This window comes from Giraffa tippelskirchi, chromosome 9 (genome assembly GCF_054371585.1).
Source record: "Giraffa tippelskirchi isolate mGirTip1 chromosome 9, T2T-mGirTip1v1.2.pri, whole genome shotgun sequence".
NCBI lineage: Eukaryota > Metazoa > Chordata > Mammalia > Artiodactyla > Giraffidae > Giraffa > Giraffa tippelskirchi.
The window spans coordinates 107,525,907-107,550,897 of NC_137283.1; the positions used below are offsets into that span (position 1 = coordinate 107,525,907).

General features: G+C 39.4%; 2 protein-coding genes across 8 annotated transcripts in view; one reads left to right on the forward strand and one right to left on the reverse strand.

The window, feature by feature from the left end:
• Positions 1-5,908, reverse strand: part of FIG4 (FIG4 phosphoinositide 5-phosphatase) — a 165,743-nt gene extending 159,835 nt beyond the window's left edge. For all 4 annotated transcript variants that reach the window (XR_014064459.1, XM_081526720.1, XM_081526721.1 and 1 more), the window contains exon 1: positions 5,632-5,908. Coding sequence is in view for 3 of the 4 variants with exons in the window: in XM_081526720.1 (XP_081382846.1) it covers positions 5,632-5,697 (66 nt within the window). In the remaining variant the exon portion in view is untranslated. The remainder of the gene's footprint in view (positions 1-5,631) is intronic.
• An 849-nt stretch (positions 5,909-6,757) lies between these two features.
• Positions 6,758-24,991, forward strand: part of AK9 (adenylate kinase 9) — a 107,596-nt gene continuing 89,362 nt past the window's right edge. For all 4 annotated transcript variants that reach the window (XM_081526708.1, XM_081526711.1, XM_081526709.1 and 1 more), the window contains exons 1-6: positions 6,758-6,814; positions 13,965-14,092; positions 15,391-15,454; positions 17,009-17,061; positions 17,157-17,253; positions 22,654-22,766. In XM_081526708.1, coding sequence (XP_081382834.1) covers positions 13,976-14,092; positions 15,391-15,454; positions 17,009-17,061; positions 17,157-17,253; positions 22,654-22,766 — 444 coding nt within the window. In that variant the 5' untranslated portion in view covers positions 6,758-6,814; positions 13,965-13,975. The remainder of the gene's footprint in view (positions 6,815-13,964; positions 14,093-15,390; positions 15,455-17,008; positions 17,062-17,156; positions 17,254-22,653; positions 22,767-24,991) is intronic.

A 24,991-nucleotide genomic window follows, 5' to 3' on the forward strand; every position in this document is an offset into this window, starting at 1 on the left:
AACTGATGCACAAACTCACAAATTATTAGAGACACAAAATCAAAACTACAATGAGGAATCACTTTGCAGCAGTCAAAACTGCCATCATCAAAATGTCCACAAACAATAAATGCTAGAGTGGGGGTGCAGAAAATGCCAGTTGGCATACAAATGGTAACAGCCACAAGACAGAACAATAGGGAACTGTCTTTAAAAGGTTGATATATGGCAAAAATCATCACAGTATTGTAAGGTAATTATCCTCCCATTAAAATAAATTATTTTTTTAAAAAAAGTAAAAACAGAGCTACCATAGATTTTAGAGTCCGATCCTAACAGGATATTCAAACAGAACCAGAATTCTAGAAGAAACTGGCACCCAAATGTGCACTACAGCAGCACTTACAATAGCCAAAATAATAGTTATTAATAATAACTAAATTAATTTAAAAACCAGTTAAGTAATGAGACACAAGATTAGGGGTGTTTGTGCTGGCACGTTCCACACTAATTTACACCCAGAAACACCATGACCGCTATGGCTCTGCTTTCTGTGGTAACTAGTTGGGCATGACGGAGAAGGCAATGGCACCCCACTCCAGTACTCTTGCCTGGAAAATCCCATGGATGGGGGAGCCTGATAGGCTGCAGTCCATGAGGTCGCTAAGAGTCGGACACGACTGAGCGACTTCACTTTCACTTTTCCCTTTCATGCACTGGAGAAGGAACTGGCAACCCACTCCAGTGTTCTTGCCCGGAGAATCCCAGGGACGAGGGAGCCTGATGGGCTGTCGTCTATGGGGTCGCACAGAGTCGGACACGACTGAAGTGACTTAGCAGCAGCAGCAGTTGGGCATAAAGAAATCCTGCCACATTGTGGCTGTTTTCCAAAATAGCAAGTTTAAAATCAGTGCTTATGGGCATGCAATATTCACAAGAACTGCAGAGTTGTAAATGATAACCTTCTGTCAATAAATGTCCTGAAGTACGTAATCCAAAAAAATTCAACACCTGGTTGACTTTCAGGGAGCCAACTACAAGTCAGTTTTATTATCACCATTTAGTTAAAGAAAAGAACACATGAAATGGTGCACAAATTCACCTCTTCTTAGAGACATGCAAATCAGAACTACAATGAGGGCTCACAATGCCAAAGCCAGAATGGCCATCATCAATAAGTCTTCAAAGAATCCACAGTGGAGAGGGCCTGGAGAAAAGGAAAACCTCCTAAGATACAAGTGGGATGAACCTGGGTGCACTCCCTTTAGAGAACAGTATATAGGTGCTTTTAGAGGAAAACTGGAGCTACCTATATGATCCACAGTCCCATGCCTATGAGAAAATCCAGGGAAAACCAGAAGAAGGAACGTGCATCCAAAGCTGTACTGCATCACCAGTTACAAAGCCAAAGACCTGGAAGCCAACCAAGTTTCCATCCAGAGATGAATGAATTAAGAAGTGGTATATGTCCACAATGGAACAAGACTCAGCCATGAAACAGAAGGAAATAATACCAACTGCAGGAACCCACATCGACCTAGTTCTAAGCATACTGAGAGATGTTACTCAGAAAAAACAGATATCATATATCACTTAAAGGTAAAATGTAAAAATTAATACCAATAAACCAACTGACCAAAGACAGACAGACTCACAACAATCAAAAATAAAATTATCATTACACAAGAGGAAAGATGCTGGGAAGGAATAAATGAGGAAATTGGGATTAACGAATAAAAACTATTACATATAAAATACATGATCAACAAGGACTTGAGTATACCAAGAGAAGTCTACTCAACATTCTGTAATAATCTCTACAAGAATTTGAAGATCAAGTGATATATGTATATGTGCAAATGTAAGATTCTATACACACAGAACACCGTATATCTCCGTTACTCAAAGAAAAACTATACATCAAACCAGAAAAAAAAAGGAAGCAACAAGATCCAAGATTTAGGGTGTTGCTTCTGGCACATTCCAGTCCAATATACAACCCTAAACCACGACTTCCACTGAGGCTCTGTTTGCTAAAGGAGGCCGAGTTGGGCTTCGAAGAAATGCTGCCGCCTTGTGGCCGTTTGACGCAAAAACAACTTGAAAACTGTTGCTTAGGGGACAATATTCAAACGGACGGCTGGGCTGCAAGATATCTGTCCTCAAAATTTTCAGTAAGTATTCTAAAAGAAATCTTTACAAAGGGCAAAGTGTCATCAAGACAATATGAAAAGGCAAGTACTACTGACACTAATTTTTTAAAAATCACATGAAATGATGTACAAAGTCACAAATTATTAGAGACATGCAAATCAAAATTACAATGAGGGATCACCTTCTGGTGTTCAGAATGGCCATCACCAAAATGTCTACAAACAATAAACGCTAGAGTAGGGTGGGGAAAAGGGGATCCTCTTACATTGCTAAGTAAGTAAGTGTCAGTCACTCAGTTGTGCCTGACCCTTTGTGACCCTATGGACTGTAGCCTGCCAGGCTCCTCTGTCCATGCAATTCTCCAGGAGTATGTGAATGATAACAGTACAATACAGAACTATGAAACTGTAAAAACAGAGCTACCATATATTTCATCAGTCCCACTCCCAACAGATATTCATAGACAACCAGAATTCTTAAAAAAAACAAAAACAAAAATAAACTTGCACCCAAATGTACCCTACAGTACTACTTTCAATAGCCAAGACCTTGAAGCAAGAGAAATGTCCAAGGACAGATGAATGCATTAAGAAAGAGTGGTACAGGTCCACAATGGCGTATTAGTCATGAAAAAGAAAGAATGAGCCAATTCCTATCGCAGCAACATGCATGAAAGTAGTTGTCATCATACCGAGTGATGTAAGTCAGAAAAAAAAGACAAATATCACATATTGGTGGAATCTGAACATTGATGCCCATGAACCAACTGACAAAAGAGAAACAGAGTCTCCAAATTAGAATACAAAATTACGGTTACCAGAAGGGAAAGGGTATCAACTGGGAGGTTGGGATTAACAAATCCACAATAATACATATAAAACAGGTAATCAACAAGGAACCATTATATAGCAAGGGAGTTCTACTCAACACCCTGTTGCAACCTATTTGAGTAAAGAATCTATATGTTGAACTAAAAAAGATTCTGTACACCTATAATAAACACAACGTATTAAATCAACTTTACTGCGGTAAAACATAAAAATTAAAGTGAATTTTAAAAAAGAAGTAGTGAGATCCACTGTACCTGAGTGTGATGAGAAAAACACTATTTTGAGTTGTTCCTAGGCATTTTTCAGTATTCTTCCCTGCTCATACCAACAGTGTGACGTTTAGATAAACAAGTGAGCCGAGGAGTCCTACCATAAATTCCTGGTTTGCTTTTCCCAGAGCACCTTTTAAAATAGCCACTTAGAGGTAAGCCCTCAATAAGTGAGTGACCTCCACTCCAATCACCTTAAACGTACTAGTGTGCCTGCTACCCTGCTTTCTATCTCCTGTCTGCATGTGACCTGAGACGGAGGACAGCCCTTCCCCTGGTTCATATTGCTTCCCTGGCCTACACTTCTGAGACATGTAAGTAATAGACAACAGTCTAAATGTGGTAACATTCTAAGTCAATATTGTTAAGGGCTATCAAAGCTGTGGAATACCTATACAATGGATGAGTGCTCAATAATAAGAAGAAACTAACTACTAATACACACAACATGGATGAACATCAGACATGATGCCAACCAAAAGACACTAGACTCAAGACAGTATGTACTGTACAATTCTATTCATATGATATTCTTTAACGGGCCTATCTAATCTAACATTTAAAAAACAGAATATTAATTGCCAGGAAGGGGAAGGGGCAGGTGACTGGATATGGACACAAGGGAATTTTCTGTGACAACACAGGAGTGTGGTTATACATGTATGCTTCTGTCCAAATTCTATAGCTTAGATCTGCACCATCAATTTATGTAAATTTCAAAGAAAAAGAACCATATAAAATAATATGTGGTGGGTGGGAAGTGCAACAAGTTATAGGTAATAGAGGATGACAGAATGTTGGTAATTTTGGAGCTGAGTGATGGCTAGATGGGAGTTTAGGATTCTGTTTATTATTCTATTTTGTATTTTCTTGAAATTTCCATAATAAAGGGGAAAACAAAAACCCAAAGACATTATCCATAAGCCCTATGTTTATCTGATTCATCTGAAATACAATTACTCTGTCAAATTGCTGTAAAAATTTCTAGTCATGTACTCTCAATTTATACACGCAATTTGTTGTCACCCAGTTACACACTATCTACGCCTGGCACAGTTACCAGCCTACACCACTCAATGTCCTAATCTTTCTTTGCCTCATTTTTTCCTTCACCAAATAATAATAGTAAGAGCAACAGTATTTCCCTCAGAAGTTTTATGAGGGTTAAATAATGAACTATGTAGAGTGTTTTGACCAGTGCCTGGACTATAGAACTCTTCCACGAGTATTAGCTGTTATTCTCATTAATACAACCTGCTACCATTTTTTTAAATTCCTTGGATCTATTTAGTTGCCAGTAACTAAATGGCAGCTTGAGGGATGCAGAGTTTCCTCTCCTCAGAATGGGAGCCACTAAAGTTTCTGAGCAGAAAAGCCCTATAATATGAATTGTGTTTTAGAAAGAACATTCACATATCAGCCAGTCCTCAGGCATGCTCGGCTTAATGGGCTGAAATTGATGTGTTTTAAACATAGTATGTATGTTTCTAACTAGGGACATTGATCAGCATTTGTACAGAAAGCAGAAGCTTTTGTTTCAAAATGATACTTCTGTATGGCTCTCCTCAGGGCACAATTGAAGGGATCTGCATCTAATCATATGAAGCTGTCACCAAAATTAACTTAGGGTCAACATTGTTTCTACATTAATGATGACTTCAGGCAGACAAGCTATTACGACCCTGTTATAACCAAGAAAGTGTTAGGATAACTACCTTCTTATACTCTCCTATCTAATAGAGACAGCCCACGTTCGACTGATGATGCCTAAATTTTAGGGAAGCAGTTAGCAGTAACCTAAAAACGAGTCTGCTTATTCTACGAGTAACTATTTTCATGGCGATTTGAAGAAATAAAACAAAATGTGTTGGAAAAGTCAAGTGAAAAGCAAAACAATGTTACCCAAACAAATCGACTATCTTTAAAGAAAATACGTTTTTCTTTCCTTTCAAATCAAGAGAAATACGTCAGCAAGTACAGCGCACGTAATTAACATCAATCTCAGCGATACTATGCCATGATCAAAAATACTCTCCATACCCCTGCCTGCACTGCAACCAGTGAACTGCAGAACTCTTAAGCCTTTCTGAAAGTTGAAAAGAATTCAGTACCTCGTATAAAGCCCCATTAACAGTTTCTGAGATATCACAAACACCTGTTGCCCGTGTGCTCCGACCGTGGCTTTTTAAGTGGAAATGTTTGCATGCAAAAGCAGCAGTGCCCTGGGTGCGATTACAGGGCGAAGACCGCCCCCACCCCCACCCCCGGACGCATTCCACTCTGCGGGGATGAGGGAACTGAGAAAATGGGGGGAGCAAGGGGGGGAAGAATGCTGTCTCTGCCCCACACCTACTCGGCCGCCAACCTCCCGCCGGCGCCCCACGGCGCGGGATACTCACAGCTCTAGTCTCGTACAAGACCAGCTTCTGAACCGAGCTGATGATGGGGGCAGCAGCCGCGGGCATGGCTCGAGCTAATATGGGGGCCCCCACGGCAGGGCACCAGGCCGCGGCCCGAACTGCGGCAGCCTCTGGGCTGCCCCCAAAAGATTCGAAGAGGAGACGCCTTAGAAGTTGGACGCCAGGTTCAGCGAGAAAAAACACTCCCTGGACGCTAAATTTATAAGGGAATAGCTAATACGGTTCAGGTGTTTCCGGATCCCTACGCCCCACCTCCAGGCAAGCCCCGCCCCAAACGCGCGGGGGCGGGGCTGGAGGATTTACCAAGGAGAGGCAGTGTAGCTTTCCGGAACCTGCGTGCTGCCGGGGGAGGAAGCAAAGAGCGCCATGTTTGATGCTGGCAGGAGGAAAAGTGGGCGGGGAAGAGCTTTGCGGGTTTAGTTGAATTTCTCGCTTCTGTAGTCCTTCTTTTTGGAAAAGTGGATAATTTGGGACTGGATTGCTTCTTTTGAAGCGGTTCTCCGAGTTGCGGACAGATTCATCCCCAAGTTGGTCTGTTTTCCCTGCCTACTTCCACTTCTGCCCTCGTATTCCTGGAAAGCTACTGTGTTCTTTCACCGAGAGTCTGGTTTTCCCTCCCGTCTCTTTGTTGTCTATTTTTACCCTTAGGAGAATCAACAGAATTCATATTATCCAGAGGGTGTGTAGTTCAGGTAATTTTTTTTAATCACCTAAAGTTGGAAATTTCCAGCTTTGCCACATATTTGTTTGTGCATAAGTTTAACCATTTGTAAATTGTAAAAGTGAATTGCGCAGTGTAACGTAGTGCGGTGTATCTATGGCTTTGGAGTTCTGCGTTAAAATAAGATTTCTTTCTTTTGATGTACGTGAACATAGACAATGCATGTACTCTCCTTGATCATCACCTTCCATATTTGTGAAAAGGAGTGATTATAATTATGAATACAAAATTGGGTACAAAAGTGAATATTTAATAAAAAGAGAAGTCAGTAAATCATAGACCCCCATCCATAGGTCCCGCCCCCCAAGAGGCTTTGCGCTCTTCTCGGCCTTGGGTTCCCTCGGCAACCGCTCAACAGATCCCTTGGCAACCGCTCAACAGACCGTTCCGGGAGGCGGCCGCGGCCAACCGGTGGGGTCTGCCGGGGTCTGCTGAGGCCAGGTAAGTAGGGGTCGGAATTTACCGCTCACTTGCATGTTGGTGTCGCATGAATGGAATCCCAACTCCTGCGGGGACGCCAAACCAGTGCCTTTTCTTGCAAAACTAAACTTTGGGATCTCCATAAATCCCGCTTTTTAAACCCACTTCCCTTTTCAGGGGATAATGTCTTCATTCCGCAAATATTTACTGAGCACCTACTGTGAGGTGTTAGATGTACTGGAATGGCAGCTAACCTAGCCTAGGTAGAAGTGCTAGGCTTCCCAGGAGATGGCCCCCTGTTAATCGCAGAACTCACTGCTAGAGGATTTTCCAACTGCTGAATGTGTTTCAGTTGCTCAGTCGTGTCCGACTCTGCAACCCCATGGACTGCAACACGCCAGACTTCCCTGTCCATCACCAACTCCCAGAGCTTCCTCAAACTCATGTCCATCGAGTCGGTGATGCCATCCAACCGTCTCATCCACTTCTCCTGACTTCAATCTTTCCCAGCATCAGGGTCTTTTCCAATGAGTCAGTTCTTCACATCAGGTGGGGAAAGTAGTGGAGCTTCAGCATCAGTCCCTCCAATGAATATTCAGGACTGATTTCCTTTAGGATTGACAGGTATGATCTCCTTGTAGTTCAAGGGACTCAAGAGTCTTCTCCAACCACCACAATTCAAAAGCATCAATTCTTCAGCGCTCAGCTTTCTTTATGGTCCAACTCTCACATCCGTACATGACTACTGGAAAAACACCTGTCTAGCTCTAACTAGACAGACCTTTGTTGGCAAAGTAATGTCTCTTCTTTTTAATATGCTGTCTAGGTTTGTCATAGCTTTTCTTCCAAGGAGCAAGTGTCTTTTAATTTCATGCCTGCAGTCACCATCCACAGTGATTTTGGAGCCCAAAAAAATAAAGTCTCTCACTGTTTCCATTGTTTCCCCATCTATTGCCATGAAGTGATGGGACTGGATGCCATGTTCTTAATTTTTTAAATGTTGAGTTTTAAGTCAGCTTTTTCACTCTCTTTTTTCACCTTCATCAAGAGGCTCTTTAGTTTCTCTTCATTTCTGCATTAGAGTGGTATCATCTGCATATCTGAGGTTGTTGATAATCTTGATTCCAGCTTGTGAGTCATCCAGCCCAGCATTTCCATAATATACTGTGCATATAAGTTAAATAAGCAGGGTAACAATATACAGCCTTGACATACTCCTTTCCCAATTTTGAACCAGTCCGTCGTTCCATGTTTTAACTGTTGCTTCTTGACCCACATTTGGGTTTCTCAGGAGTGAGGTAAGGTCGTCTGGTATTCCCATCTCTTTAAGAATTTTCAACAGTTTGTTGTGATCCGCACAGCCAAAGGCTTTAACATAGTCAATGAAGCAGAGGTAGATGTTTTTCTGGAATTCCCTTGCTTTCTCTGTGATCAAACAAATGTTGGCAGTTTGCTGTTGGCCCCACTGAAAACTGATAGCTTTCCCAGGAGGGATTCCTTGCTTCAGTCATGTCTGACTCTTTGCGACCCTATGGACTGTAGCCCACCAGGCTCCTCTGTCCATGGGATTCTCCAGGCTTGAGTATTAGTAGTGGGTTGCCATACCCTCCTCCAGGGGAATCTTCCCAACCCAGGGATCGGACCCAAGTCTCTTACATCTCCTGCATTGGCAGGCAGGTTCTTTACCGCTAGCAACACCTGGGGAGCCCAAGGTGACAGCTTTCCAAGTCACCCCTTAAATGAATCGTAACTATATTCCCAAATGTTTTACATGCTGCCTCTAAAAACTAAAGACACTTACAAAATATTGCACTTCCTTTTTAGAAGTAGAAGGTGTAGGGTATAGTAATTTGTACTTTACATTGGAGAGAATGTCTCAGAATGTCCCAGACCACTGGCCTTTGAAAACTTCACCAATATATTATAACAGGTTCTTGAGTCTTTAAAGGCTTATTTCCCACTTTTTACTGCTCATATATCTTATGAGAGCATCTAGAACACTGGCTATTTCCTGCTTACCAGGCCTGGTATTGTCAATACTGTGGATCAGCAAGACCCCTTTGTACTATATTTGTTACAAAGAGCAGGAGAGTCCTGGGGTAAGACTAAATGTCCACTGCTGACTATTCTAAGTAAATACAAACTGCTTCTGACCCTCCTCCTTGATGTGTATTGAAAAAAAATACATTTTCCAGTTGAGTAGCTACATATCAAGTACAAGAAACTGTGTCCCTCTAGAAAAAGGGCTCTGCACAGCAGTTGAAATTAGGGCTGCCCCTTGGTTAAGTTTACAGTGGCAATATTATCTGTCATGATCTGTCTGGATTTTGCAGAAACTCAGACTACAGAATTAAACAAGACTGTGCATCTTTTAAGGGCTTCTCAGGAGGCTCAGTGGTAAAGAATTCGCTTGCCAATGCAGGACACACAACTTTGATCCCTGAGTTGGGAAGATCCGCTGAAGAAGGAAATGGCAACTCACTCCAGTATTCTTGCCTGGGAAATCCCATGAACAGAGGAGCCTGGAGGGCTACAGTCCATGGGGTCACAAAAGAGTCAGACGTGACTGAGCGACTATACAACAACATGATGCATCTTTTAAACAGTTTGGGGGAAGCACTCTTCCATTTCATTTTGAATGACTTACTATTGTTTATCTTGGCCAGAAGCGAAGGAGTGGGTATGTAGTTTCAGGAGTTTCCCCTTGCCCTTTTCTACACAGTGGCCCTTACTCTACAGTTAGGGAACCCCAGTGAAGGTTTTGCCAGCTGCAGTCCCTGTTATGCACTCAAGAACCGTGAAAAGAACCACCGAGTGATCCTGCACACACTTCGGATGCACTGTAAGACAGACTTGAGCCAAGGCCCCATTTATCACGGTTCTCCATTTGCCCTCATTCTGACAGGAGGCTATGATGGCATTTTGGATTTGCTGGTGTTGAAGTCGGCTCAGACCCTGTGTCCCATAGCTTGTGAAAAAGAATATTCCTATATCCAGAGTGTCTGTTTCTCTGGTTAATGGTTGTAGGTTCTCTTGGAGAAGGGCTGGGGAATCCCTATTGTCAGTACTTGTTATGGGGTTTGTAGGCTCCATCCTCGAGGGCTCCTTGCCTTCCCTTCGGTAAATTGGCTCTGGAATCATGAACAAGGAATAATGATTTCCACTGTGGCTGCTGACATCAACCTTTGGTTCATTTGCCCTGTGTCATTTTAGAAATGTAAGGTAATCAACACGTTCATTGACCATTTATCTGTCTCACCCCTAGAAAGTCCATGGTTGTCAACACTGCCACAGATCTCTGTGAGTCGTGTTTGTTCCAATTTTGGGCTTGATGCCCAGTATAGTAATTATACCTACTTTGTGTCTGACAGTCAAGTGCTGCCACCTGCCCTCTGCTCTTCCATACCCTGTCAGCTCCTCTGACACATGAGAACCCAGCATCATAGCAGCCTCTCCCTGACCTTAAATCCTGGCCCCCAAAACGGGAAGCCACCTCTGAGATTCTTAATGATGACGGTGCCCCCTTACTAGCTTATTCTTTAATGTCATAATGAGAAGAGTGTACCCTGGCCATCCCCAAAAGTAGAATTGGCTCGTGGGTTTCTAGCCTAACATAATAAATCTAGTTAACACGTCACTTCTGTGAGTATTTAACACCTTCCTCTGTGCTCTGCTAAGGCAGTCTGGCATTTCCACCTCATTTACTATAGTCTATTGGTTTTTTCCAAGCATCAGGTAACCTTACCAGCAGTGAAAATTAGGACTTGCTCCAGGTGTCCTAGCTGGGATATTAAACTATGAGTAGTGTGAGAGAGCCCCCATATCAGTCAACTCCTATCCAGTCTACATTCCCCCCACCTGACACCCTCAAGATCTTTCCTGGGCATTTTCTCCTGGTTCCTATTGGTACATCACAGTCAGGCCCTGGAGCTCTTGAGTTGCATAACTTTCATCCTGTCCAATGCCTCCAGTTGTGCTGGGCTGACACTTAACCCCAGTTACTGCTCTAGAAGTTATGAGAGAAAATAAAGGTAGGTCTTGTAAAGGTCAAGCACTGTTTTCTGAGGCATCTGCCTCAGGTGAGGCAAGGAGAAGCTGCTCTTTTCCAGATATGAGAAAACTACTTCTGTTAATGCAGAGCATTTGGGGTTCAAGACTCAAGGTGCTTAGACATCCACCTAGATATCTCCATCCCAGCCAGGCTTTAGGGCCCTGATTCTACTGTATATTATGGAGATTCCTTAATAAATGCATGATCTCTTGAAAAGGTTTAGATACATTTTCCCCTTTACAACTACATTTTATACTAATTTTCATGGTTTTTTTTCCTAATCTGCAAATTTCAGGCCTTTAGTTCATTAAGTTTTCATCTCAATTTTTTAGTATACTAGTAATGTTTCTTACTATATCTTGTTTCATATTGTCATCTTAAAATAATATTGGTAGTCTAAGCCTATTTGAATATTCTTAACTTCCACAGAAAATGTAACCATATCACATTTACCTGGAAGTATATAGTCCTCTCTGGCTTCCCCAGTGGCTCAATGGTAAAGAATCTACCTGCAGTGCAGGAGACGCAGGAGATACGGGTTCAATCCCTGGGTTGGGAAGATCCCCTGGAGAGGGAAATGACAACCCACTCCAGTGTTCTTGCCTGGATAATTCCATGGACAGAGGAACCTGGCGGGCTACAGTCCACGGGGTCACAAAGAGTCGAACACAACTGAAGTGACTGAGCGCACACACACACACACACACACATATATTCCCCTCTAATCCATTTTTCATAGTTCCATGAGCAATTTTCCAGACCACTAGGACAAAGTTTTGGTCCATCTTTCATGGAAAGTCTGCTCATTAAAATATTTTCATAAGGTTTTATAACTTTTCCATAAAGGGCTTATGTATCTTTTGTTCTGTTTAATCCTAATTAAATTATTAGTTTATGTTTTTGCTGCTAAGTCATATTTACCTTTGGTTACATTTTCTAGCTATTTTTGATTTATAGAGATACAACTGAATTTTGTATAATGATTTTGAATTCAGCAAACTGGACTATCTTATTAATTCTTAAAATTTATCTGTGGTATATTTGAGTTTTCTATGTAAACAGTCATATCATCTGGAAATAATTACAGTTTTGTCTTAAAAAAGAATATTTTAAGTATTTAATCATTAAATACAATGGTTGTCTTTTTGTCATACACTTTACCAATAAAAGAACTTCTATTCTTAGTAGGTAAGAGGTTTATCTTTTAGCAATCATTAAAGGGTGCTGAGTTATTTCATACTTCTATTAAGATGATCATATAGTTTTTCTCCTTAAATTTATTTTAATATGAAAATTAATTTTCCCACGTTAAACTGTCCTTGAATTCCTGGGGAAACCCAACTTAGTATAATGATCTTATCTTCTTCATATATTGCTAAATTCAACTTGCTAATTCTTTGATTAGGATTTTTAAGAATTTTGTTCATAAATGAAATTGGCATATAATTTTGCTTTTTTGCACTATTCTCTGGTTTAGGTATGGAGGTTATATGAGACCCATAAACTGATGTAAGAAGTCTCCACTTTATCATTTTTCTGAAAGACTGTCTATATAATTATAAGACTTGGAGCACTTCAATAAAACCATCTGGTTTCCTTGTGGGAAGACTTATAGTTACTGATTCCGTTTCTTTAATGGTTATAGAACCACTCAAGTTTTTCTCTTTTTCTTAAGAAGCTGATTTTTCTAGTAATTTGTCAGTTTTGCTTAAGTTTTCAATCTAGTTAGAATAACTTTATGATAGCATCTTATTATCTATCTGCAGCGTTATTTTCCCTGTTTTGCTTCCTTCTATGTCTAACATTGTTTTATCAAGTAGACAATAAATCAGTAAGCATTATGGAAGATTTAACCAATGAAATTCACAACCTTGATGTCAACATTTAAAGAATACTACATCAAACAAATATAAATTTTTCTTCTTCTCAAAGATTTAGGGAATTTTTTTGAAAATTATCATGTGCTAGGCCATAAGACAAGACTCGACAAATTTCAAAGAATTATTATAACATAGAGAACATTCTCTGACTATAATGAAAGAAATAAAAAACAAAAACATAGGAAAATCTTAGTTTTGAGATGTGAGAAAACACACCTCTAAAAAACTAATGTCTAATATTGTCTGTGCTTTCTATCTTCTGTTCTTGATCAGTCTTGATAGAGTTTTCTACTTGCAAATCTTTTCAAAATACCACTATTTAGCTTTGTTGACCTTTATATAATGTTTATTTTCTAATTTATTAATTTTTAAAATATTTGATTTTTCCAATTTTTCTTTTTCTAACTTCTTAAATTGTAAGCTTATATATTTTGTTATATTAGTTTCATTGTTTTTCAGTTCTACATATTTTCTAATTTCCATTAGGATTTCTTTTAGAGCCACTAGTAGGCCCTACATACATGCTCCTGCTGCTGCTAAGTCGCTTCAGTCGTGTCCGACTCTGTGCGACCCCATAGACAGCAGCCCACCAGGCTCCCCCATCCCTGGGGTTCTCCAGGCAAGAACACTGGAGTGGGTTGCTATTTCCTTCTCCAATGCATGAAAGTGAAAAGTGAAAGTGAAGTCGCTCAGTCGTGTCCGACTCTTAGTGACCCCATGGACTGCAGCCTACCAGGCCCCTCCGTCCATGGGATTTTCCAGGCAAGAGTACTGGAGTGGGGTGCCATTGCCTTCTCCGCCCTACATACATACCCATAGACAAATTTTTATGTGTGTATACATATAGCATTTAATTTGATTTTTTTAAGTGTCTGCTATTGAGCTTTTTTGGGTGATTGTACACTAATTTGACCTTTAATAAAATACACATATTAAAACATATATGTATATGTGTACATGTGTGTATTTTTTCCTTAATTTAGTCTTTCAAAGAGACTTTATTTTAGCTGTCTTTTATGTAGCATATATTGGCTTTTGCTTTCTGTCTCAAACTATGAACCAAGTGTTGTTTTAATAGATCAATTTAACTTATTTGCCATTACTGGCAAAACCAACCTCTCAGTGGAGTGGAATGGCTTCTGAGCTTAGTAAATTCGCAGAATATTCTAATTCTCCCCAACCTGCCTGCCTATTTCTCCTAAATTAGACACTTTAACAATCTTACTCTTTCTTGCTATAGTGTTTTGTATTATGACTTCTCAAGAGAAGACAGAAGAACATCCTTTTACGGATATATTTAATGAAGATGAAGCTGACATAAACTTTATGTTGTCTAAACCTGTTTGCTTTGTTATATTTGGGAAACCAGTAAGTTATCTCTGCTAACTTATTATTTAATATAATTTAAACATTTTAAAGTCATAATCTAATGTTACCATATAAGAATGAAAACCACATAATGTGCTAATTTTTTGAGTGTTTTTTAGACTTTCATTGTATGACTTGAACTCTGATATAGTATTGGTTGTAAATTATAACTTTCTCCCCTCTTGCACACTATTACTGAACAGGAACCTAGGTTGTATTTATCTTTGCTTTTATATTATGAAAAAATTAACTCATCAAAGCACTGCTCCATGACAATTATTAATAGTGTGTGATCCAAAGTTATTTCACACTCAATTTTCACATAAAACTTCTGTGAAATTTGTTGTGAGGCTCTCTGGATATGTGAAGACAGGACACTAAAGAGACAAATGGAAGATTCTCCCATCAGCGTCTAAAGCTCCTGAGAGGGGATGTGCTTCATCTTCAGCCACAGTTTGTTAGGGGACCCATGTATCAGTTTTCCACAAAACAGGCAGAAACCAAGAATGGCTGTTGTAAGATAGCTTTCCTTCCTAGGCAGTTCTAGTAAGGACCTCTAGATGAGAACTGTTTTCAGCCGCTGAGCTAGTTGGTAGCTACCATTAAAGGGCCTGAGGTGGTTAATATAAAAGCCTCTCTGGAATAGCAGAGTCTTAGGACTGAACCCAGTTCTTGACTTGCTTTTCTATAGACCCTGGGACAGAGTCAAGAAATGTTTCCAATAACTTTTATTATGTTTCTAAAAACATAATGGAGTTTTAAAAGTCAACAGTGGAAGCAATCAAATGTAAACGTTACTTCATTAAAGTGAGCTTTTATCTTTAAACTATGATACTTTTCAAAGATATCTATTAAGAAGCAAGTTTTTGCTCTTGAAAGTTACTATATGGAAGTCTTTACATTTAGTCATTCACAATCATAAACTTTAGGAAGGAAATAAAATGATGAATCTCAATATTATCACAATGATTTGTATTCAGAATTATAAAATTTAACAATTGAAGAGTGCAATACCTAGAATACCATTACAGTACACCTTCCTGGTTTCAGGACTATTTTCTTAATTAAAAAAAAAACTTAAATCACTTCACAAAATGTGACAAGTGGGACAGTTAACAGAGAAAAATGAAGCTATAAATATTTCATACCTAGGGTCTATTCTTTATTTATTGTCTGGAAAAAAATTTACTTGATAATATTTATGTAATTGAGGTACCTATTAATATAATCTTTAAAAATTGTGTTTTGTTGGCAAATAGCTATTCTCTTAGATTTTACATAATGTCTTTCTTTTTAAGGGGGTTGGGAAGACAACATTAGCCCAACAGATAACACAGGCATGGAAATGTATTCGTGTAGAAGGTAAATTTTACCTTTCCACCCCCAATATTTTATTATGAAAACTTTCAAATATGCATTGAAATGTAAAGCATCATACAATGAACACCCATACGCCCATCTACTTACTATCTAAAGTCTATGATTATTTGCTGTATTTGCTTTATCAGACATCACAACCAACCCCATTTAATATTATCTTTAAAATAGCATCAAACATGTTTTGCCCTTCTGTTAGTCTTAATTTTGGTCATAGAATTTAAGAGGTTTATGAAACATCTTTGACTCCATTCTACTGCCTCCAGTTCTCTAACTGCATAATTTGGAACAAATGGGGATGCATGTGTTGTGGGTATTTCCCTATGAAAGATAAGAAGAGATGGAACTCTCACAGCTGCTCATGGGAAGATTTCCCTGGACTAAATTATCTTCAATGATTAATTTTATTTTTTATCATTTGTAATTTGCTCTTCATTCTTTGCAATATATAAGACAGGGATTTGTATCTTTGAACATATATATTCTTTTAATCAATATAACCATTTATGCCTTAATAGAAAAATAAGTAAAAGAATGAATCTATAATTCATAAAAGTGGAAATAAAAATGGACAAATATACAAAAAAGAGTTCAACTTTCTTATTATTCAAAGAAATACTAATGTAAATAATCTGATCCATATTTGCTGAATATATTGGCAGTGAATCTTTACAGTTTCTACTATCATTGTTGGCAAGAATGTTATCAAATGAGCATTTCACATGCTGTTAGTGAAATGGTGATCTGGTACATCTTGGAGGGAGAACAATTTGTTAACACATAACACAAACACACACAAAAGTTTAAAAATGTCCCCTTTTTCTTTATCAAAATAAAATCCACTTGTAGAAAATCTTAAAAAGCACCAAACTTATCATAGATTAACAGCAAATAGGGACATCATAGGTTCCTGGGTCCTCGCCTCGGTTATGCCCCTGTCATTTCTGTCCTAGAATATCTTTCATCATGGGATTAAATATCTCCTCTTAAAAAGGAACCAAGTTATTAGAATTTCACCCTCAAGACCTGTTTTTCCTACATTAATTTCAGAGTTTTATCTATTTTTAACATTTCTTGATGTATAATTTCCTTTTATACAATCAGTGTGCAAAATTAATGGGCTGTAGATATTAACTATACATGGTTATAAAAGTATCTGGACTAGTAATGTTAATACTAGTGTATACTTAGTACAATACTTTCTAATTTCCAAATCACTGTCATATACAACCTCATTTCATCCGTATTCCCTGGTGTACTACACAGGGCCCAAGCATGCAAGGTGCAAAGGTGTTTGAGAAGTTAGCTTCCCCAGGATCTTTTAGCTGAGTGAATGTCAGAGAGAAGTTGTTTATGGAATACATTCTGCTACCTTGTACTTTAGATAGGCTTAAATGATATAATGAGTGTAAATGTGTTTTGTAAACTCTAAAGTGACACAAATATCAATCTGTGTTACTAGTTAAAAACACACAAATATGTTTCTTACTTGAAAATTCTCAGAACAATTTGTGCTAATATTCTGAATTCATATTTTAGCTTTAACAACTTTGGAAGAACAGATTGCCAGTGACACTGTAACGGGAGCTATGGTAAATCTAAGTTTCAAAACTGTTATGATTTCTTTAAAAGCTGTGTGTCACATGCACATTATACAGTCATATACAATATCTATGGTTGTTCTTAGTTGCAGTCGATGCTGGTCAGTGGCCAAAGCATTCCCGATGAACTTGTCACAAAGTTAATGTTGGAGAAGCTGAACTCCTCAGAAGTCTCTCACTTTGGTATGTTTCTTTTTATACAACAGTGGCTCTCAGAGCAGCTGTAAGACTCATGGTTTATCTGAGGCACAGATAATTCCTGGAGTTATACTTTTTATTTTTTTACCCTGGCATAGGAATCCCAGAGTCTGAATTCAGTTGAGCAAGTCTGATAGTTTTATTTTCATGTTTACTTGTTTTTGTTCTTCAGAATCTACATTTGTTTTCAAAATTTAAGTTTATGTAATTCAACCTTTTTTTAGCAATGTGCTACCCAGCAAAAGCATCAATAATCTGCTGTGGTCCTTTATGCAATGCTGACAGCCTCTGCTAACTGCTTTCCTATTTGCCCTGAGTTTTATTACTAAGTCCTGTCAATGGTTAGATTTCTCTGCATTAATCCACACTCATAAGACAGTAATGGGAACTAGAATGACGCCAGATTATCCTCTGGCTCCAGATAATCCTCTGGCTCCAGATACTGGCAGGCTTCAACCTCTATCCAGTCTGCCCTCTGACTCTGGACCCGAGAAATCTCTGTGCTCAAACAGATGCTGAACTGGAACTTTGGACCTAATTTCCAAAGACAGACTACTAAAGTTCAGGATGAGGAAAAGGGCAAACTCGATGGCATTTGCAAAAGAAGGAAGAAGAATAAAGATGTGTTTGGGAGGAAATCATCCACCTGAAAGAGATTTACTGAATGAGAGAAAAAAATATAGAGATCTGCTTTATAGTCTCAGTACATTAAGAGAGGGCACTGTGACTATTAAGAATACAAGGATACAAATAAAGTGCAGTACAATGAAAATCAGTAGTGGAAATAGCAACAGCAGACTTCTCACTGAAGACTATATATATATATATATATATATATGTGTGTGTGTGTGTGTGTGTGTACACATATATAGCTGCTGCTGCTGCTAAGTCGCTTCAGTAGTGTCCAACTCTGTGCGACCCCATAGATGGCAGCCTACCAGGCTCCCCCGTCCCTGGGATTCTCCAGGCAAGAATACTGGAGTGGTTTGCCATTTCCTTCTCCAATGCACGAAAGTGAAAAGTGAAAGTGAAGTCGCTCAGTCGTGTCCCACTCTTCGCGACCCCATGGACTGCAGCCTACCAGGCTTCTCCGTCCATGGGATTTTCCAGGCAAGAGTACTGGAGTGGGGTGCCATTGCCTTCTCCGACATATATAGCTAGTTGCAGTCAATGCTGGTCAGTGGCCAAATGCTGATCTATATGTAGAAAGATCTATATATACAGAATAAACTAATTCATACATAAATATATTAATACATCCACATATCATTTCTTTTATTTCATATAAGTGTACTCTATCTATCCATCCATTTATCTATCTACTGATCAGTAATAAAGAGAATTTGCTTAGTTGCTCAGTTGTGTCCTGACTCTTTTTGACCCCATGGACTGTAGCCCGCCAGGCTGCTCTGTCCCTGGGGATTCTGCAGGCAAGAGTACTGGAGTGGGTTGCCATTCCCTCCAATAAAGAGAATGAACTTAGGAAAAACACTCAAAATGAGGAAAGTAAAATGAATAAAAAGGTAAAAAGGACAATCACAGAATTCCGACATAGGTCATTAAATGACCTCAAAAGTATAATGATTGAAATTGAAGAATATATATAAAGGTAGATAGGCAAATATCTTTTTGTTTATTCTTTACTTCACCTTACCTCTTACGAAAATTTAGCGTGACTTACTTGGTCACAAAAAAATGGCATAAATTGTAAGTACTGGCAAAAAGAAAGAAAAAAAAACATTAGAAAAATAAATCTACTCAGCTATGCCATTTTCAATGTTCATAACCTTTTTAACTTCTTATTATGGAAAATGTCAAATGAAAGTAGAGATTGATCTAAAATCCCCCATGTGTCTATCACCCATCTTCAACAATGACAACTCTTGTCCTGTCTTATTTATTCACACTTCTGCCTGTATCCCTCCCCCAGCTAACTTTACTTTGAAGCTAACCCATATCATATCAGTTCATCTGTAAATGTTTTAGTTTGTATCTCAAAAAGATAAGGATTCCTTTAAAACATCATATTACCATTGTCATACCTAAAAATTAATAATAATTTATCTACTAACCCGTCTGTGATCAAATTTCACCCTGTGCCTTATATTTATTTTTTCTAGTTGGCTTTAGTTTGTATGTTTGTTTGAAGCAGGATCCAACCAACCAGGTTTCACATATTGCTATTGCTTTGTGTGTCACAATTCCCTTGTAATCTATAAATTGCCCCTACCTCTGTCTAGCATCTTGTGTTTTTTATGCTGAAGAAACTGGATATTTGTCTTTGAGTTTCCTAAACTTCTGGATTTTGTCAGTTATACCCCCTGGTATCATTCAATGTATTCCTCTTTCCCCTAGACTTCTGGTACACTGGTACTGGTCCTGGGAGCTGGCAGAGGAAAGTCAGTCTTATAATAATTCTTGAGCCTGAGGGCCACACTATCAGCATGCAAGTGCATGGCCTCAGTCTAGGCATGCACAACTGGGCTTAATTAAAGGCTATAGTGAAGGCAGGATGTCGAGTCCTTTCTACCCAGCCTCCCCTCACCCACCCTACAGCAGCCCCAGAGAAATTTCTTTGGAACCTAGCACTTTGCTAAACACAGTTTGAAACTCTCTGCTAAGCAAGGATTCTTTCTGATCCCTTTGGTCTTGTCCAGCAGCCTGGTGGATGGTAGAAGTGATACTGCAAGTGGAGGGCTTTTAAAATAGAGATATTAACTTGGGTAGGGGCTGGGTGAGGCTGGGTAATTGATGACTCCAAAATCGCAAAGATGGATATATGCTGCCAGGGTCACTGCACAGTAAAGTATTGCCAGATCCAATCAATGTTTTTCTGTACCAGAGCCCTTTTATATTTGGAGCTTCTATCACTATTTAGAAAAACTTTACATTATCTATTAGTTATAAACCTTTTATTCACAGCCTGTCATGCTGTGTTGGCCTTGAGCCAAAATCAGATTCCATGAGCTGCATCCTCACCCAAGAGAAAAAGGAAGAGTCAATTCCTGGGTATCCTAAGAAGCCCCTCTCTGCTTTCTCTTTCTACATTCCAGAAAAAAATCATTTTCCCAAGTGACTGATAGACGGCCCTGGTCCGGGCAGCCCCTGCCCCAGTGTGTCATATTGTAGATGGTACTGGAAGTCATTGGTCACCAGTGTGTCCATTCATGTCAGACTGGCATGAGATGAGATAACTATCAGGGCTGGCTGGATGCTAAGCTACCCGATGTCCATGAATCTCTCAACACTTCAGTCTAAGAGCAGTGGCATGCCATCTTCGGTTTTGTGGGAATACCTTCTTCTTCCCACTGTGCCAGAAGGTGGTGGCAAAGTGATGGTACAGGCCAGTTGGCTTTCCCTGGACAGTGGTGTGAACAGTCTGAGTTGTTCCTTGGTGGGGGTGATGCAGGCTGGGCATTAGCCTGCCAAGTGCCTATCTTGCCTATGATGGTATATGCAGAGCTTCCCAGCAACGAGGGGCATGGGATCTACCATTCTTCCATCTTCAGCATGGAGTGCAAGGGCTTAGTAATGGTGTCAAGGAAAGGTGGGATGGGATGGTGGAATCCTCACCCATGCTCCCATCTTTACAACACATCTCTGGGATTAGAGAGTTTAACAGTGGGCTAAGGCCCTCTAAGAAGTATCCCCTTGAGATCTTCCCAGAATTAGATCTAGAGAACTAAGTTATTCCTCTAAATCTTCAATGGTGAGACAAGCAACATAACTATCTCTGCCACAATTCTTCCATAAATATATTTCTGGGGTCTGGATATGATGATACTGGCCACCTCTCAATGGGTAAAGCCCCCAAATCCATTGCTCAGAACACTGAGGCAGAACACTAAGAGCCAGACCCCATGGAAACAACCTGCTGTTTCTGCGGGTTCCACCTTCCTGCTGGCTCCACAGGAAAGAGACCAAGAAGGAAATTCATTTGAATATACATGTATACCCAAGGTTTGGCATGCCTGCAAACTGTCACACTTGGAATGCCTGAGAAGCTCTCTGAGCAGTGGCAGTGGTTGTGGTAATGGGCAGGGTGCCAGAGAGCACTACATACAGGGTGCCAAGCACCTTTCTGTCACCCACTCGAGATACACAGAGGTGGACAGTGCTGGCAGCAGAGGGGATGGGAGGGAGGTCTTGTGTAATCCCTTGTTGCTTAGAGGGGGAGGGCATGATCTCTGGGGACTGACTGGTCTCTGGATTTATCTGATCAAGATGGGTCAGCTGGGCAAGGGTGAATTCAGTCTAGGGCTAAGTCATGCAGTCACCTTCACCACAGCACCCAGCACTGCAGTGCATCAGTCCAAGGGGTTAATGCCAGCCACCAGGTCCCAGAGAGGCACTGGTCAGTCTTGACAGCCTCACTCCACTAAATTTTTATAAAATGTGTGCCAAAAATCAAAGCTTAATAACCATAATTTGTCAGTTCCTCCAAGGAAACAACATTCTATGAAAGCATAAAAATTTGTCAAAGGCCTTTAATTTCCAGTGACAGAGTCAAGACTTCATTTTGTTCTATTAAGAGAAAGGTTTCTCTGCTGTATGGCTCAGGAAACTCAAACAGGGGCTCTATATCAACTAGAGGAGTGGGATGGGGAGGGAGATGGGAGGGAGGTTCAAAAGGGAGGGAGTATATGTATACCTATGGCTGATTCATGTTGAGGTTTGACAGAAAACAACAAAATTCTGTAAAGCAATTACTCTTAAATTAAAAAATAAATAAATTTTTTAAAAACGAAAGGTTTCTCAAACAAGAGAGTGACATATTAAATATATTAAGAAAACTAATATGGTAATGGTATCAAGGGTGAATTTCAATGAGCAGATACAGGTTTTTGGGTAGGGATGCAAGCCAATAAACATACTAAGCCAAAATCATATTAATAATGTTGTTTCTTTAACTGTATGAGGGTTACATGGGTATTCTTTTTTACTCTCTGTAACTTATATAAACACTGTATATGTATATTCTATTATATTATGAAATATTAATTCAAGAAAGAAAAATAATATACCATGCAACCCCTACGATTTACCTTTACCACTCATCATATGAGTTTTCCTAAGATGAGTTAAAGAATTACTGGCATGGAATTTCCTTCTCTAGGCACCTCTTGTGCCTAAAATAAATGGATTTGGAATTTTTAAAGATGTCTCCTCTGGCCCAATAGTTTTATTGCCAGAAAAACATTATTCATAGTTATACTTCATGTGACAATAACCTTAACTATTAATTTTAAATGTCAACAGATGTTTTAAGATCAGCATTAGTATTCATCAATAAAGAAATGATGTTTTTATAAAGTAATAATAGATCCACTCTCTCAGATATTGATAATATTATAAAAACTTTTAAAATTATATTTCACTCTACAGGCTATATTATCACTGAAATACCATCACTTTCACAGGATGCCATGACTACTCTGCAGCAAATAGAATTAATTAGAAATCTAAAATTGAAACCTGATGTTATAATCAATATTAAGGTAAGAATATGTCTTTCTAGTATAGAGTATATAAACATTCTTTTTGATAGTAGTTAAATTCAAGGAATGTTATTAATTTTTTAAGGAGTTAAGGAAAAATAACTTACGCATCAATTTTAGGGACCAAATTGTGTTTTCTCATACCTCCGTTCTTTTGCTTCTGTAGCTCTGTCCACAGGAAATACCTTCTTGTCCCTTCACCAGGCTTAATCATAGTTATTCTTTGAAAGTCAGTTCAGGCATCATATCTACAGAATGTTCCCTGATGACCACCCCCTCCACATTAACACAAACATTAACTGATTCTCATTCCTACGCCCGCTCTCTCTCCTTATACCCCATACTTTACTCACCACAGAAAAGTTAAATATTGTCTGACAACTGTTCATGTTGCTCTTTTCTATCGTATTATTAATACCGCACTATATTATAATTGTCCATTTTCTTCTAGACTCATGCCTTGCTTGGAGGCGGGAACCATGTGTTACTCCTGTAAACATCAACTAGCACAATAAATGTACCTAATAAGTCTGCCAGTTAAATAAAATAAAAGGATGAACAAATGACTCAGATGTATGAATGTTAATAACATTGCTAAGTAGGTCCCAATTCTTTCCTTTACCAACTGTAGAACTTGGTAAAGCACATTTAGGAGCCTCAATTTGCTCTTCACAAACATGATACCAAGATAGCTGCCTCATAGGGTTGTGGTAAGAATGCAGTGAGGTGAGGATCACTCGTTTATAAAATGAATGATAACTATTTATAATAATACCCTGCCTGGTTCCCCAAAGGGTTTGACGACTCAAAATAAATAGATGGTTCTCAGTTCAGGTGCGGGGACTCAGTGGCGTGTTTGGGCCAGCTGTGAGAGACAGGTGGCAGACAGTGCTGGGTGTGGGGTCATCTGCAGCCCCAGCCACAGATCATGGTCAGGGGCCAATCAACATCACTTTGTGACTTTCGGAATGTCACCCATGTGAACATGTGTATAATGGAGAGAAGAAAAAACCTCAAAGATTTAACTGAAACCAAATATAAAGTCTAGGCCATGGAAAATAGAGAGTGTATAGGAAATTAAGACATAGTGGAATAAGAACACACAGATATACAGGCAGTAAGGCCCCAAACGCTCACTAAATTTGGGTCATGAATTTGGTTCTAAGTTTGACGAGCCAAAGTGGAAGCGGAAATGTGACCAGTTATGTAAAATTCACATTGTCCTTGAAAAGATGAGGAATTCCTCAGGAAAAACTAAATGAGAGATATATCTTAACATGGGTTCAATATAAGGATTGAACTGTGTGTAAAGAATGAAGTCCTTAAGCCCACTGATATTATAAGTGTGACAGTAGGTGTCCATGGCAGTTTCTATAGGTAGCTGGAGTGTAATCAAAGGATCTCGTATGAAACAGAATTTCAGTACAGCACACACTTCTCTGATGGCCTGACCTTATTTGGGACTGGAGTCTGGGATTTCTAGACCAGAAGTTCTAAGCCTGGGGTCCAAGAACACTTAAGCACCCATGAACCATCTGAAATTATATGCAAATTTTAGGTGTATGGGCATTTTCCTGAAGCAAAAGCTTATGGCATTCATCATATTCTAAAGAGGGCTGTACTTAAAAAAAGAAAAAAGCATTCAAGGCCAGTGATCCACTACAGCAATGGTCCTCAGAGTTTGTTCCTAGAGCCAACTGCATTAGCAGCACTCAAGAAGCTTGTCAGAAATGCAGATTCTCAGGGAGCAACCCAGAACTACAGAAACTGTGGGGAGGGCATCCAGCTGTCTGTGTTGAAAAAGCTCTCCAGGTGACACTGATGCTGCTGAAGTTTGAGGACTGCTCTGAGGCACAGCCTCACTCTAAGATTGATAAATCACTTCCTATTTGTGAAAAGGTCCATTTAGTCAAAGCTATGGTTTTTCCAGTATTCATATATGGATGTGAGAGTTGGGCTGTGAAGAAAGCTGAGTGCTGAAGAATTGATGCTTTTGAACTGTGATATTGGAGAAGACTCTTGAGAGTTCCTTGGACTGCAAGGAAATCAAACCAGTCCATCCTAAAGAAAATTAGTCCTGACTATTCATTGGAAGGACTGATGCTGAAGTTAAAACCCCAATACTTTGGCCACCTGATGTGAAGAACTAACTCATTTGAAAAGACCCGGATGTTTGGAAAGATGGAAGGCAGGAGGAGAAGGGGAAGACAGAGGATGAGTTGGTT